The sequence below is a fragment of the Pezoporus flaviventris genome, unplaced genomic scaffold (assembly GCF_033815535.1).
Source record: "Pezoporus flaviventris isolate CSIRO_AGI_PZ_B2104156 unplaced genomic scaffold, CSIRO_AGI_Pfla_v1 ptg000015l, whole genome shotgun sequence".
NCBI lineage: Eukaryota > Metazoa > Chordata > Aves > Psittaciformes > Psittacidae > Pezoporus > Pezoporus flaviventris.
The window spans coordinates 10,400,655-10,413,654 of record NW_026892563.1 but is presented as its reverse complement, the minus strand read 5'-3'; the positions used below and the strand labels follow the sequence as shown (position 1 = coordinate 10,413,654).

The following is a 13,000-nucleotide window of genomic DNA, read 5'->3' as shown; positions in this document are numbered from 1 at the left end:
GTGCTTTTTGCAAAATATCACAGCTATTCTTGGTGGCATTCCCATGTAGTGTGTGCGTGCTCCGTATCCCATTTATATCTCCAAAAGAAGGGACAAATGCTTTCAAGTCAGACTCTGCAGTTCGGTGCAAGAAGTTAGGGAAGAATTAGGAACTAGCAAAAGGCTAATACTTTAGTATCATCAAATGGTATTTTTGAAAACAAAGTCATCGCAAAGTGGAGTTTGTATTATTGTTATTTACCATGTTTTTGTGGGGACAGGCTGCTTTCTGAAAAGGGTCTGTGCTTTTGATATCCAAAGATGTTTCTTTATTTGAAATAGCATATTGTGATGTTTCTATGGATACAGGTATTTTGAATATTGTACTTCTTAAATGGATGTAAAAACAACAGAAAGTATTGTGCTGTTGGAGGTTTTGTACTTAACTGGTGAGAAAACTGCTGCCTTAGGCTGACCAGAGGAGACTTCTTCCAAAGTACAATTTTGTGTTTATTTGCATGCCTCATGAGGCATACATAAGTCATGATGGAGATGACTTTGAAGAGATCAGAGAGCATAGCTTGCTCACAATGAATTGTTTTGTATTTATTAGGTCATGGTGTTTGGTTTTTTGTTTTTAGGTAACTTTACTAGTACAGAAAACAACCAAGGTCACTTTCTTGAAAGTCCAGAGGAAAAAGATCTCTCAAATGAGAAATGTTACTTAGAGAGACATTCTGTATATGAAAAAGCGGAAGACCAGTCAACAGAAGATATTAGCCAACATCCATGTCCACGTCTGGACAGGAAGCGTAAACACTCTGGTGAGAGAGTGCAAAATGATGGCAGCCAAAATGAAAGCTTTGTGGATGAACTGCAGGATGAACTTACATCAAAAGCAAAAAAGAAGAAGAACTCCAAAGGTAAGACAGCATTTTGCTTTGGTCTCTCTTAAGGAATGTCTTGTGAAAGGAATGTCCCTTTGCCTTAATGTGTTTCCATTTTTGAATTTGATACTTACTAATGTGAGCAGTGTCATTTCACTTTAAATTATATATATATATATTTATATATGTATGTATATATATGTGTATATATATATATAAAAATCTTGGTATATAAGGGTAAAGCACTAGTCGCTGGACACTGTAGCCACAGCAGTGCAAGTTACTGTAGTGCATGTAACCTTTAATGAGCGAACCTTTAAAATGCATAGTGTGGTGGTAAAGCTGAGACTATATGCCCCGAAAGTGAAATGTAGCTTTTGTTTTAAGTTGAGGGGGCTTTTTGATTAATTTTTAGTTATTTTTCCATTAGATGACTGGCCTGAGAGGGAAATGACAAACAATTCCTCTAACCACTTAGAAGAGCCCAATTGTAATGAGGTGACCAACCTGAAGGTGTGCATTGAATTAACAGGGCTCCATCCCAAAAAGCAGCGTCACCTGCAGCATCTTAGGGAACTATGGGAGCAGCAGGTGTCACCAGAGAGATCCCCGTCCGGCAAGTTGGGCCGGCAAAGCAGGAAAGATTTAGCTGAGGCTGTTCAGCCAGAGGCCACTGCAAAGGTCAAAGACTTCACAGAAGAAAGGCACACCAAGAAAAGGTCAGAGGCCAAAAGCAATAGAAGTTGGTCTGAAGAGTCCCTCAAAACAAGTGACAATGAACAAGGTATGCAGAGACTACTAGGGAAACCAGCTGGCTTTAGCATTTACAGTGACGCATGCTGCCACCAATGTTAAGGAATTGTTGAGAGCTTTATTATTATTATTATTAAAACATTATATATATATTTCTGTAAATGTCCATTTGTATAAGGGCTGACAACTCCTCTTTAAGAATTGCATTGTAGCTGATACTCGGTAGACCAGAACATGTGTTTGTGTATGTGTGTGTAACTCTGTTTGTGCATGTGTGTGTGTGTGTGTGTGTGTGTGTGTGTGTGTTTTGGCTTTAAATACTCTTTCATAGATAACGTGAAGATGAAGTTTATGTCTCTAGAGGAGAGCTGGGTGGGGGGGCATGCAACATGGGTGTGCGAGGGAGGCAGTGAAGAGGCTGCTAGTTGGTGTAAGAGCGTTTAACTAAATGTAGTATTTGAGGGGCTGTGACCCTCTGAAACACAGCTAGCAGCTCTTGATCTCGGGAACGCAATGCCTCCAGCACCCTCAGCATGGCTGGGATTCCCTGCCTTTCCCAGGGCATATTGCTCAAGAGCAAAAGCTCATCCTCCTCCCAAAGAGGATGCTTTGCCTGTTCACATGGTCATGTCCTGTAAACTCCTGTGGCCCCACTCCCTGGCCCCTAGGCAGAGATCTTCCCAGCAGCTCTCTCCTAAAGGGTCACTTCCTCAAAGCTCATCAACTTTCTTTGACTTGTTTCCAGCTGCTTCTTTTCCCTTCACTCCACTTCCTCCTTTTCCTCATCTTCTCCCGCTTTTCTGCTCATTCCCTATGCTAGAGGAGAGCCCGTGGAGACAATGTGCCAGATTTTTCCTTTGGACAGACAGGTCACTCTCCTGTCCCTGCCGTCCTCTGCCCTCAGGCACATTGTCTGCTGTTGCTTTTCCGCTTCCGTGACATTTATTGCTGTAGCTTGGTTGGAGAACTGGTAGCAAATGGCAGCATGCAGCTCACGCAGCTGATACCCCTCATGTGTCTCCTGCAACTCATCATGAATCCCCATCTCCTCTGTGCAGAGCAGGGAGCCCTTGTCTCCTCTTTCAACTTTTCAGGTTGCAAATACTTTTCTTCCTCTCCTCCTCTTACCCCTCCAAGTCCTCTGCCTGCTTCTGAGGAAAGGCTGGTTTTGGGAGCTCTGAATTGGATGTTTGGAGTCCTTTCTCCTTCACAGGCCTGAGAGCTTCATCAAACTGGTAGACATTCACCCTCCACATGAAATTCAGCTGAGATCCCCTCAAAAGAGAGAAGTGTGAATAAAGTGAATCCTCTTATTCCATGCCATGGAAAGGACCAAGTCCAGATCATCCTGCATTAGTGAGAGTTTTCTTGGGTAGCATCTCCAAAACAGTCACAGGCAAATGTATTGACTTCCTTTCTACCCTGAAGCTCCTCACCCATCTTTCCCCTCAGTAGGGTTATCTTGAGGGCAGAAATCCCAAAATTTTGATGCGTATTAATGGGGAAGGTTCTCCAAAAGGATTTGTGAAGCAGGAGATCAAAACTTACTTTAAAAGGAGCTTTGACTCTTACTCCCTTGCTTTATGTGCTGCCTTGGCAAGCATGGTATTGGCTCAAACACCCCTACCCATCACCTTTGTATGTTCAGAAAGAGACACCTTGTAGAGATTAAATGAGGGTTGCTAACAAGAAGCCACACTGTCTAAGGATGCTCTAACTTTGCCCTGTCATGCCTCCTGTGGCAGCGACAGGCTTCTCTAACACATGACCTCAGGAAAGAAAAAGACTTGGCTTGCGATTTATGCACTTACGCACCCTTCCCAAGGGTATTCAGATTCAGTTTCCCCATGGCTATGAAAAACTTCTTGGGTTTGGAAGCCCAAAAACCATAAAACTAACTAAATTATGCCTTGCCATTCATGGTGCAGAGGCACTGGAAATTGTTGAGGTCACTTTGCTGATGCTCCTCCATCCAGTTGAAGTGTAAACCTTTGGATCTCCTTTTTCTTAGTTTATTAGGATGAGGACATTTTTCCCTGTTGTGCAACAGGGCATCCTGTGTGACAGTTGCATGGGGATGGAGACTTTCAGCTTGTCTTTCTTGCACAGGACTAGTTCTCAGACTTCCCTTAAACAAGCAGGTATCATGAATACAAGAATATACCCTGTCTCTTGCAGCTTTTTGTGCTCTGGGACTGGGAACAGCTGATTCCTGTGCCTGTGAACATGGCAGTCTTTGCTGCTGGGAAGCTGGTTGTATCCCAAGAAGTGGGCTGTAACAAGGCATCCAAGTCTGCCCATACACCAGAGAAGCATTAGTTCAACAGCAGGATGATTTGCTGCGTGTGCCTGCAAATCTCCAGGAAGAAGGAAGGGGCTGACTTCTGGGCTTGCTGCTCCAATTGTGTTCAACCCAGGATTTTACGTGGATAAGTCATGCACTGCACTGCAATCCACCGCTGGGCTGCCACCCCTCCGTTCCCCTTTCAGTGCCTGCTGGCTGGGTGACCAAGTGGTGGCCTCTGGAAATGTTCCCTCAATGACACTTCTGGTTGTTGCCTCCTTGCAGCCTCACTTGCAGGTCAGAATCATGAAAGCTGGGATGTGGCTTGCCCCGAATAATTTCACAGCGGAGATTGAGAGCAGCCCTGAGGAGAAGGACTTGGGGATGTTGGTTGACAAGAGTTATAGAATCACATACTACCAGGTTGGAAGGGACCTCAGAGATCATCTGGTTCAACCTTTCTTGGCAAAGCATGATCTAGACAAGATGTCCCAGCACTCTGTCCAGCCTAGTCTTAAAAGTATCCAATGTTGGGGAATCTGCCGCTTCCCTGGGGAGATTATTCCAATGGATGATTGTTCTCATTAGGAAAAATTTTCCTCTTATTGTCCAACCGGAGTCTCCTTAGGGGTAAGTAGTGCCCGTTACCCCTCCTCTTTTCTATGTGGCTCCTTGTAAAAAGGGAGTCTCCATCTTCTTTGTAGCCACCCTTTAAATGCTGGAACATAATGATAAGGTGCCCCTGCAGTGTGCTCTTGCATCCCAGAGAGCCAGCCATAACTTGGGCTGCATAAAAAGCAGCATGACCAGCAAGCAGGTCGAGGGAGGTGATCGTGCCCCTCTACTCTGCACTCGTGGGACCCCACCTGCAGTACTGTGTTCAGCTCTGGGGATCCCAACACAAGAGGGATATGAACCTGCTTGAGCAAGTCCAGAGGAGGCCACAAAGATGATCAGGGGTCTGGAGCACCTTTCCTATGAAGACAGGCTGAGAGACTTGGTCTTGTTCAGTCTAGAGAAGAGAAGGCTCAGAGGAGACCTCAGATCAGCTTCCAGTACCTAAAGGGGGCTACAAAAAATCTGGAGGACTTTTTACAAGGATAAGTAGTGATGGGACAAGGTAGGAATGGCTTTAAGCTGCGAGAGGATAGATTTAGATTAGGTGTTGGGAAGAAGTTCTTCAGTATGAGGGTATTGAGACACTGGAACAGGTTGCCCAGAGAAGCTGTGGCTGCCTCATCTGTGGCAGTGTTCAAGGCCAGGTTGGTCAGGGTTTTCAGCAACCTGGTCTAGTGGAAGGTGTCCCCGCCCATGCAGGGTCGTTGGAACTAGGTGGTATCTAAGGTCCCTTCCAACCCAAAACATTCCGTGGTGCTATGATCTTACTAGGTAACGGTTGCCATAGTGACTCTCCAGGGTGCAGCAGGTGTGTTAGGATACCTGCAACCTCAGGGCATCCTGCCGGTTGCCTGGACCTGTGGCTGAGGTGGGAACTGTGGTCTCTGCTGGGGTCCTAGCTGAGGAATAACCTTCTGGTGCTGTCAGTGGCATGATAGCCAGCTCCCCAACTGTCTCCAAGGAAGCTGCAGCTGCTCACCCAGTGCAAGAAGACCCAGGTAGCACAGAAACTAAAGCCCCAGGGAGAGGACCTGGGAGGATGTAGCACACTGGGAAAGGTGCTGCCTGCCCCTTGGAGCTGCCTCTGATCGCAGGCAGTGTGGCGGCCACTGGCTTGGCAAGCAGGAGGGGGCAGCTGCTGGGGTGGGAGCCAAACAAACGAGCATTCAGGTGACACGGCAGCAGCTGCTTTTCCGCATGGACCTCTCTGCATCCCACTCTTGTGGGAAGGGAGGCAGGTCCTGCTCTGAGTCAGGCTCACCACAGCCCACATCAGTCAGAGGTCTGGGTTTTTTGGGTTTGGATTAGGTTGTTTTTTATCCATGGGTATTTGGGGGTATTCCTGCTCGCTCTTGTTTTTTTCTACTCCCTTCACATATATAGTGGTCAGAAGGATGGGGTGGGATTCCAGGATTAAGCGCTTGCCTTTTCTCTGTCCATTTTCCCAGGCTGATGCTTGAATTTTTCTGGATAACGCTGGCCTCTTGCAGTGTTATTGATCCCGAAGCTGCTGGGCATAGCACTGCTACTCTCCATCTCTTTGCTGCAACACATGCTTAGCCAGGTGCCTGCTGTCACCACTGTGGAGGGTGAATGTGGAGCACAGAGTTTATGTGGAGCTTGCAGGCTGGAGTACACACTTTGTGGCAATTAAACTTCTGCTTCTGATGCCTCGGCATCCCTGCATGGGCAAGCCTGCAGTTTTTTGAGATAGCCTTCTCTTCCTGTGTATTTTCTTCCTCCTTCCTTTTGCTATTTCTGTCCTTCTCCAGACTTGTGAGGTTTTCTCTTTCTGTTCTACTTTTTCTACATGCAGCAGTTTCTTACTTCCCTTTGCACTCACCAGTCCTCACTGCTGCTGCTTTTTTTTTTTTCTTTTAGTAAGTGATTAAGTAGAGAATAATGATACTTTGGTACTGGAATTGGGATTCTCACGTGCTACTCCAGTGAGGTTAGTTTGGAACAGGAGAGTTAAACATTCATTTCTCCATGCTGTCTGCAGAGTTGGAAAGACAGCCCTGCCTCCATAGGCTCAGCCTACAACTGGGTGCCTTCCTTCAGGATTGCAAAGCCTAAAGAGCTCAGTGGGTTTTTGCTGAACAATCTGCGCATCGTGTGTCCCATAAATTCCCTGACATCTGCTTGGCTGCGCTATGCATTTTTTGCTAGAAAGTGTCTTGAAAGATCCAAGGGATTTCTGTTTTCATCTTTTAATCTAGAAAGCCTTCTGCAAGTTGCTTTCACAGGTCTATTTAAGGGAAGACAAAAGTGTGAAGCTGCCCGCCAAGCGCATTCTAGATTTTCTCTTCTGTCGACTGGCTCTGGATCGAGTCTCTTTCAAAAAAGATCTCTCCTTTCTGAGCAGCTGCCTTATTTGCTCCTGCCATCTCTTCTGTTCTGAAAGTAGCATCACTTCAGAGACTTCTGAGAGCAAAGGAGCCTCTTTCAAGTGCTCAGGGTTTTTTCCGCACCTTCCCTCAGTGGTGTGGTATTGTTTGGCTGAAGTGTCCCTTCCTTTCCAGCAACCTTTAATTTTTCTGCAGAGGAGCTGGTTCTGAGGTCACCTCAATTCTCTTCCCTAGGGAAATTCAGACTATAAAAAGTCAACTTTCCTGTCCTTGTTTTGTTGCAAACCTGCTTGCACTCTGAGGGGAAAAAAAAGTAACCATGCTTTTTGCATGTGGCCCAGATTGTGGGATCCAGTTTGTAAGAGCTAACCCCTGGAGAGAACACAGCTCTGCCGCGGGCAGCAGTGCCTTAGCTCCTCTATGTCCCAGGACTGTCTGGTCTCACAGAGACCAGACTCTCTTCTGTATGGGCTCATCAGGAAAACACAGCTGATTGCTTTTCCTGGGAAATCCACATGCCTTTTGATAGAGTTTGCACAGGGCTTCTGCAGGGATGCCTCTTCGAGTAGCCTTTCTTCTCTTTGCTTGTTTCTTGAGTAAAAATGCTGTGAAGGAGATGTTCCCCATCTTATTGCCATCTTCAGGCTAAACTCAACTTTCCTCCCGGTGCTGTCCCATGCTTCCTGCCTCTCTTGCTTCCCCTCCTCCCCCACCATCCATGTATCTGCCCTGCCACCACAACTAGCCAAAGGTGGGCAAGCCCGGCCAGGCCCAGGCTGCTGGAGGAGTTGGTTCCCCTTCACATAAAGCAGTTCCAGGTAAGCAGGAGAGTTTTCCCTGCAGCAAGGCGGTGGCTTTCTGCTCTGCCTGCAGTGGCTGAGCTGCGATGGCAAGGCCTTCGCAGTGCCCCGGCACGGGGCATTTCATTTAGCGATTGTTATCAGAGCGTTACAACTGTTAACGTAACAGTAACTGGCAGGATGCTATTTACAATTTGAATGTGGAATGCTTAAAATATTAATGATTTGAAAATGTAATTGATAGATCTCTTCAGCAGACGAGGGGCTTGTGTTAAGTGCTAGCGATGCGTTTTCCTTTTAACACACCATGCGATGTGTAATGCCTTTCCTTCCCATTTAGGCTTGCCTGTATTCCCAATGTCTCCGCACATGAAGAGCCTTTCATCCACCAATGCAAACGGCAAAAGGCCGGCTCCGCCAAGCTGCACTCCAGCCTCGAGGTTGGCTGCCAAACAGCAGAAAATTAAAGAAAGCCGGAAGACAGATGGGCTGTACACAGACGAAGAGGAGGATTTCCAACATGCATCTCTGAAATACAGCGAGTGTGAGAAGCCATCAGGGAAACGTCAGTGTAAAACAAAACACTTGGCACTGCAGGAGAAGAGAAGGAGGTCATCTCTGACAGGGGATGACACCACAGATATCGAAAATGCTGAAGATAAGGTATCTTTATTTAGACTTAATTGTCCACTGGCCTCTCAGAAGGCAGAGCCAACCTGCTTAAAACTAGCGCACTGTCATACATGCAGAGTAGTGGGGATTGCATTCAAATTCATCTGTGTGTGCTTTGCGCGTTCTGTTTTTGCTTTTCTTAACCTGACTTAAAGGTGCTATTGGGGGGTGAGGCATCTCACATTTAAAAGCTGTTGCAAAAAATTAAGTATGAGTAGGAAAGTGTAATTCTTTGCTAGCAAAATAAAATCCCATCACTGGATTGCTTAAAAACACGGATAAATACCTCCCCTCTATGGTTTTGGCAGGTCACGGTAACGAGGAAAGTCAGGAAGCGACCAGAGCCTACTTCAGACTGCGACTCCTCGCCAGCCAAGCCGTATGAGCAGAAGCTGTACGATCGCCTGCAGCAGACTCCCTCATTACTACCCGGATCACAGCCCCCGCAGCTGCCGATCGCGAGCCCCCCTCAGGAGACCACCCCGAGCCGACCCATGCCGCCCGAAGCGCGGAGGCTTATTGTCAATAAGAACGCAGGGGAAACGCTGCTGCAGCGGGCGGCGCGCCTGGGGTACGAGGTAAGGGACCCTCAGTGCCCAGCCGGATTGATGGCTGTTACTTTCGTTTCGAAAATTAAGCCCCAGTTTCCAGTTTTACAGAGGTCAGTTTTGCAAAGCAGCAGCTTTGAGGCTGGTGGTTGAAATTTGCAAGGTCCCCCCTTCCCCCTGCTGCATTCTGTTCCCTGGCACATGGGGTTTGGAGGCAGGTCACCGTGGGAATGAGTCCCCACAGCTGCTGGGTCAGCTGGTGGGTACCCAGCAGCATCCTGTGTGAACAAGCAAAGGGTAAAGCTTTATTGCTAACCCTTGCTTCCCTTTAAATATAAACCATCTGCAAACAGAATGAATGTCTTTTTTCCCCCCTTTTTTCCAAGTAGTCTTTATGGTGATCTTTAATGAGCTTTACGTTTTTCTGCTTTTGTTATTTGTGAAGAGTGTGTAGTTGAGGAGAAGGGTTTTATTTTTGTTCTTTCCTCCAAGGAGTATCTGGTATGTGACACAGGATGTAGCGCTTGGAGTGTCCTCTTGCATGATCAGATGCATCGCAGGAGCACTCTGCATGCTTTATGCTCGGAGTCTGGAGCTGCTTGGCGTAGCTGGAACAATGTTGTCTAATGAAACAGCCCCCCTGTTGCTACAAAAATCAGAAACCGATGAATCTCCTAGCTCTGCTGTTTTGAAGCACGCTTTTATTGGGGAAATATGGGCATGTAGGTATGAGCGTCGCTGTTGCTCAGCTTCAGATCTGGTGAAGAGGTGTTTCATTGCACAGGGCAATTGCTGCCTTTGGTGTGACTGCGGGGGTCACCCCAGCAGTGAGAGCACTGTTTGGACCTCAGATCTCTGATTGAGCCCTGCACTGGAAGATGGCATCTGCCCGGGCCCAGGTGGGCCTGCCCAGCCTCAGGGATTTGCTGAAGCCTCAAAATGGCCTTTGTGGGGCTGGAGAGCTTTGTGAGGAGAGACTTCCTTCAGGTCTGGAAGGCAGGGCTTGTTGGAAAGGTTTTGTTTACTCTAGACAAAGGCTTCTTCTAACCCAGGGCTCTTCAGCTCTAGCTAGGAGGAGGAGAAGTGGTTGTTAACAACATTGCTCTGCAATTTAAATGATTTCAGTTCCTACAGACATAAAATCTTCTACGTATCCAAAGTCAGAATAAGTTGTAGCATGTGTTCCTAGCTATCTTCCTACATGGTGTATGTCGGGATGAGTATGCATGGGCACTTCGCTTTCTGTGCCTGGTGCACTCTGCTGAGCATAGCAAAATGGGAGCAGCTCCAAAATGTAGTGATGGGCCGAGGTCTTGCTCAAGCAGAGGCCAAAGGCTCTCTGCTCTGCTGATAGCGGGAGCTCTCTGCAGCACTGGCCATTAGTGGGCTGGTTGCAGTAAGCTGAGCGTGCCTGGGCTCACCAAGATGGGGATTCTTGGGCTGTGGCCTAACCTTGTGTGCACACCGTGCCTTCCCATCATCAGCTGATGGGGGACTTTGATTTTCTGACTTGAAGTTTAACAGGCTTAAGTAGTCCAATTGTGTGACTGGATTGGCAGCACAGCAGTGGGTCCTGTTGTTGTTGGAGTGTGTGACAGGGGGAGAGATCCTGGTCCATGTGCCTGAGCTGGTGCTGGGATCCGACACAGTCTGTGTCTTTCAAGGTCCAGAGTGGTGTGTGGCTGTGCTGCCTTGTTGGGACTTCATGAGGCCTCTTGGTGAGCTGCTGTATTTTGGTCAGCTGTGGAACCACTGTAGCTGTGGTGGTTTTCTTGCTAGCAATCAGACTACTGCAGTTAGTAGAAAGTCCAATTTCCTTTGTCTCCTGAAAAATTAGAACAGTCAAGAAATTAAAAATGCTTCCATTTAAAAATAAATATATAAATCTGGATGGGTCGAGGCAATTTGTTGGTCTGTGACCTGTGCCAGCTGTACACATCTGTTTCTGCCGTCTCTGTCAGCAGGGCAGCAACCTTTGGTGGCTGCAGTGTGATGGTCAGGAGCTGGTGCTGAAGCAGAGCGTGGGTGTTTGTGGACACATGGGGCCTTTTCATGGCTGCTGCACTGGCATCAGGCAGGCCTGCAGCCCTTTGCCAGCTTGGTGGCAGGCAAAGCAGATGAGTTTGCACCACCAGGGCCACAGCTTGCAAAGGGATGCTGAGTGCTGATGCAGGACTTGGGGCTGGAAGTGACTGGCACTGCAGGGCACTGCTGAGCCCTGTCAGTGGCGGAAATACTGTATAGGGAAGAGCAACACCAACAGCTCTGCCGTGAGACCAAGTGAGCTTGTGCCTGCCTTTGGCAGGCTGCCTGCCTGCCTTTGCATCAGGAATGCCCTGCAGCTGCACAGAGATCTCACCCCAAATGCAGAGGCAGCGTTGTCACCTTTGGCATGCAGAAGTGCTGGTGAGCTGTATATATTGGCTATATATATATATATTTATATGTATAAACTGTATATATTACCCACAGGGAGCCCAAATGCTGCTAGCTCAGGTGCCTCTGCCCCACTCTTGGGTCTCACAGTACAGATGTGCCATGGCTAGTTGCTGGAAGGAGGACACAAGTGGTTATGATTTTGTTTGTAAAAGCTGACATGACATCGAAATGTTGAAGGACAGGTGCAGCTTGTGTCTGGTCGGATAAATTGCAGGGTGGCAGCCAACGAGGCCACTTAAAGGCAGTGCGGCAAATGGTCTTCAGCTCTGGAAATCCATACGTATGTGCAGAACCCCGCTGAAGCTGGTGAGAAGCTTTGCCTTTTCTTCACTAGGCTTCTGTGCTGGGCCTTGTTTCATCAGGGTGTTAGCAACCCATCTCAGTATATGGGCACTGTCAAATCCATTCTGTTTTCCCCCATTTGAAACAAATGAGTTCAGATAATAGTAGTCTTAAAACTGTAATTTACTTTTTGTGAAGGGGGAATTACAGGGAGTGTAGAGTCTTTTTTGGAAAAAAATTACAAAAGGCTTGTGTCATGAATTTGACAGGAGACGAAATACTGGCTGTATTTGTGCCACTTGTTGGTGTGTGTCTGGGCTTGGAAAGTTTTCTGGTGAATTTGGGATTAAATGCTGCCTGGGAAGGCAGTGAAATTGGAGGAATGTGTAGTGTGTGACAGGGGTAGGGGAAAGATGGTGTGTGTTTCCAGAGGGTTTAAACAGTCATGAAGATGGGGGGAGAGGGTTTCCTCTGGGGATGCCTCACATGAGGGTCTCAGCCTGGGTCCCTGGTGGCACTGTTACAGGAGCTCACGCACTTGCACAGCTGCTTGAAGGCTCCTGCACCCTGCATGGGAATGAGCATCATTTCTGGGATTTGGCACACAGGGCTTGCAGTGCTTCAGCTAAGAGCCATGTTTTGAGGTTGCATAGAAGGGAATAGCGCTTCTTGGTGGCAGCATGTGTGCCCAGGGCATGGAGGATGAGCAAGGGGGTGCTGACCCCTTCCTGTTGAAAAGGGTCAGGAGCTGCTGAGGGCTCGGGTGGAAGAGACTAAAGTGAAGTGCACCTCTTTGTAGATGAGGATGGAGCATGCGTATTTGCATGCACCTTTTAACGTTGCTGTTTGCAATTTGGCTAACAAAATGCAGGCAGCGGAAGCAGTGGTGGCACATGTCTTGGCTCGAGATGTGCTAGCTTGACTCCCTGGATTAACTGCAGCTGATTCTCAAATTGCTGGTTTAAACAGAGTGCCTGAACAGACATTAAATTGCCTTGTGGCACTTTCACAGCCTTTCTCTAGCGAAACCAAAAGTGCGTTTGTGGCACCACGTGTTCCTGTATTTGGAGCGATGGCTAATTTTTTTTGTAAATTGAATAAATCATGCTAAAAAAAAAGTTAATGAGGCATTTAATTAATTAACAATGTAGAGTTTTATGGTCTTTATGGTTACATTTTGTGGTTAATGACATTCTTCTTATAGCCTCTTAACACAGAATTGCCCGACAAAATTAGCCTTTTCGTCCAGTAGTAGGTGTTCCACCCTAGGACGAGCCTTTCCTTTCTGCAAAAATAGATGAAAGGTCTTTTATTTTGAGTTGCAGGATCTATTTTAAATGGTAAATGCATGCTAAAAGTGGAGCCGAATATGGCAGCTGCTTCTGCTACC

The 13,000-nt window shown here is 47.2% G+C and overlaps 1 protein-coding gene across 7 annotated transcripts in view; it reads left to right on the top strand.

Moving 5' to 3' along the window:
* The window catches only part of BCOR (BCL6 corepressor), an 80,427-nt gene that overhangs the window by 54,941 nt on the left and 12,486 nt on the right, over positions 1-13,000 (top strand). For 4 of the 7 annotated variants that reach the window (XM_061453388.1, XM_061453387.1, XM_061453389.1 and 1 more), the window contains 4 exons: positions 621-902; positions 1,297-1,650; positions 8,010-8,332; positions 8,650-8,919. In XM_061453388.1, coding sequence (XP_061309372.1) covers positions 621-902; positions 1,297-1,650; positions 8,010-8,332; positions 8,650-8,919 — 1,229 coding nt within the window. The remainder of the gene's footprint in view (positions 1-620; positions 903-1,296; positions 1,651-8,009; positions 8,333-8,649; positions 8,920-13,000) is intronic. The other 3 variants (XM_061453391.1, XM_061453390.1, XM_061453392.1) reach the window with 2 other exon arrangements.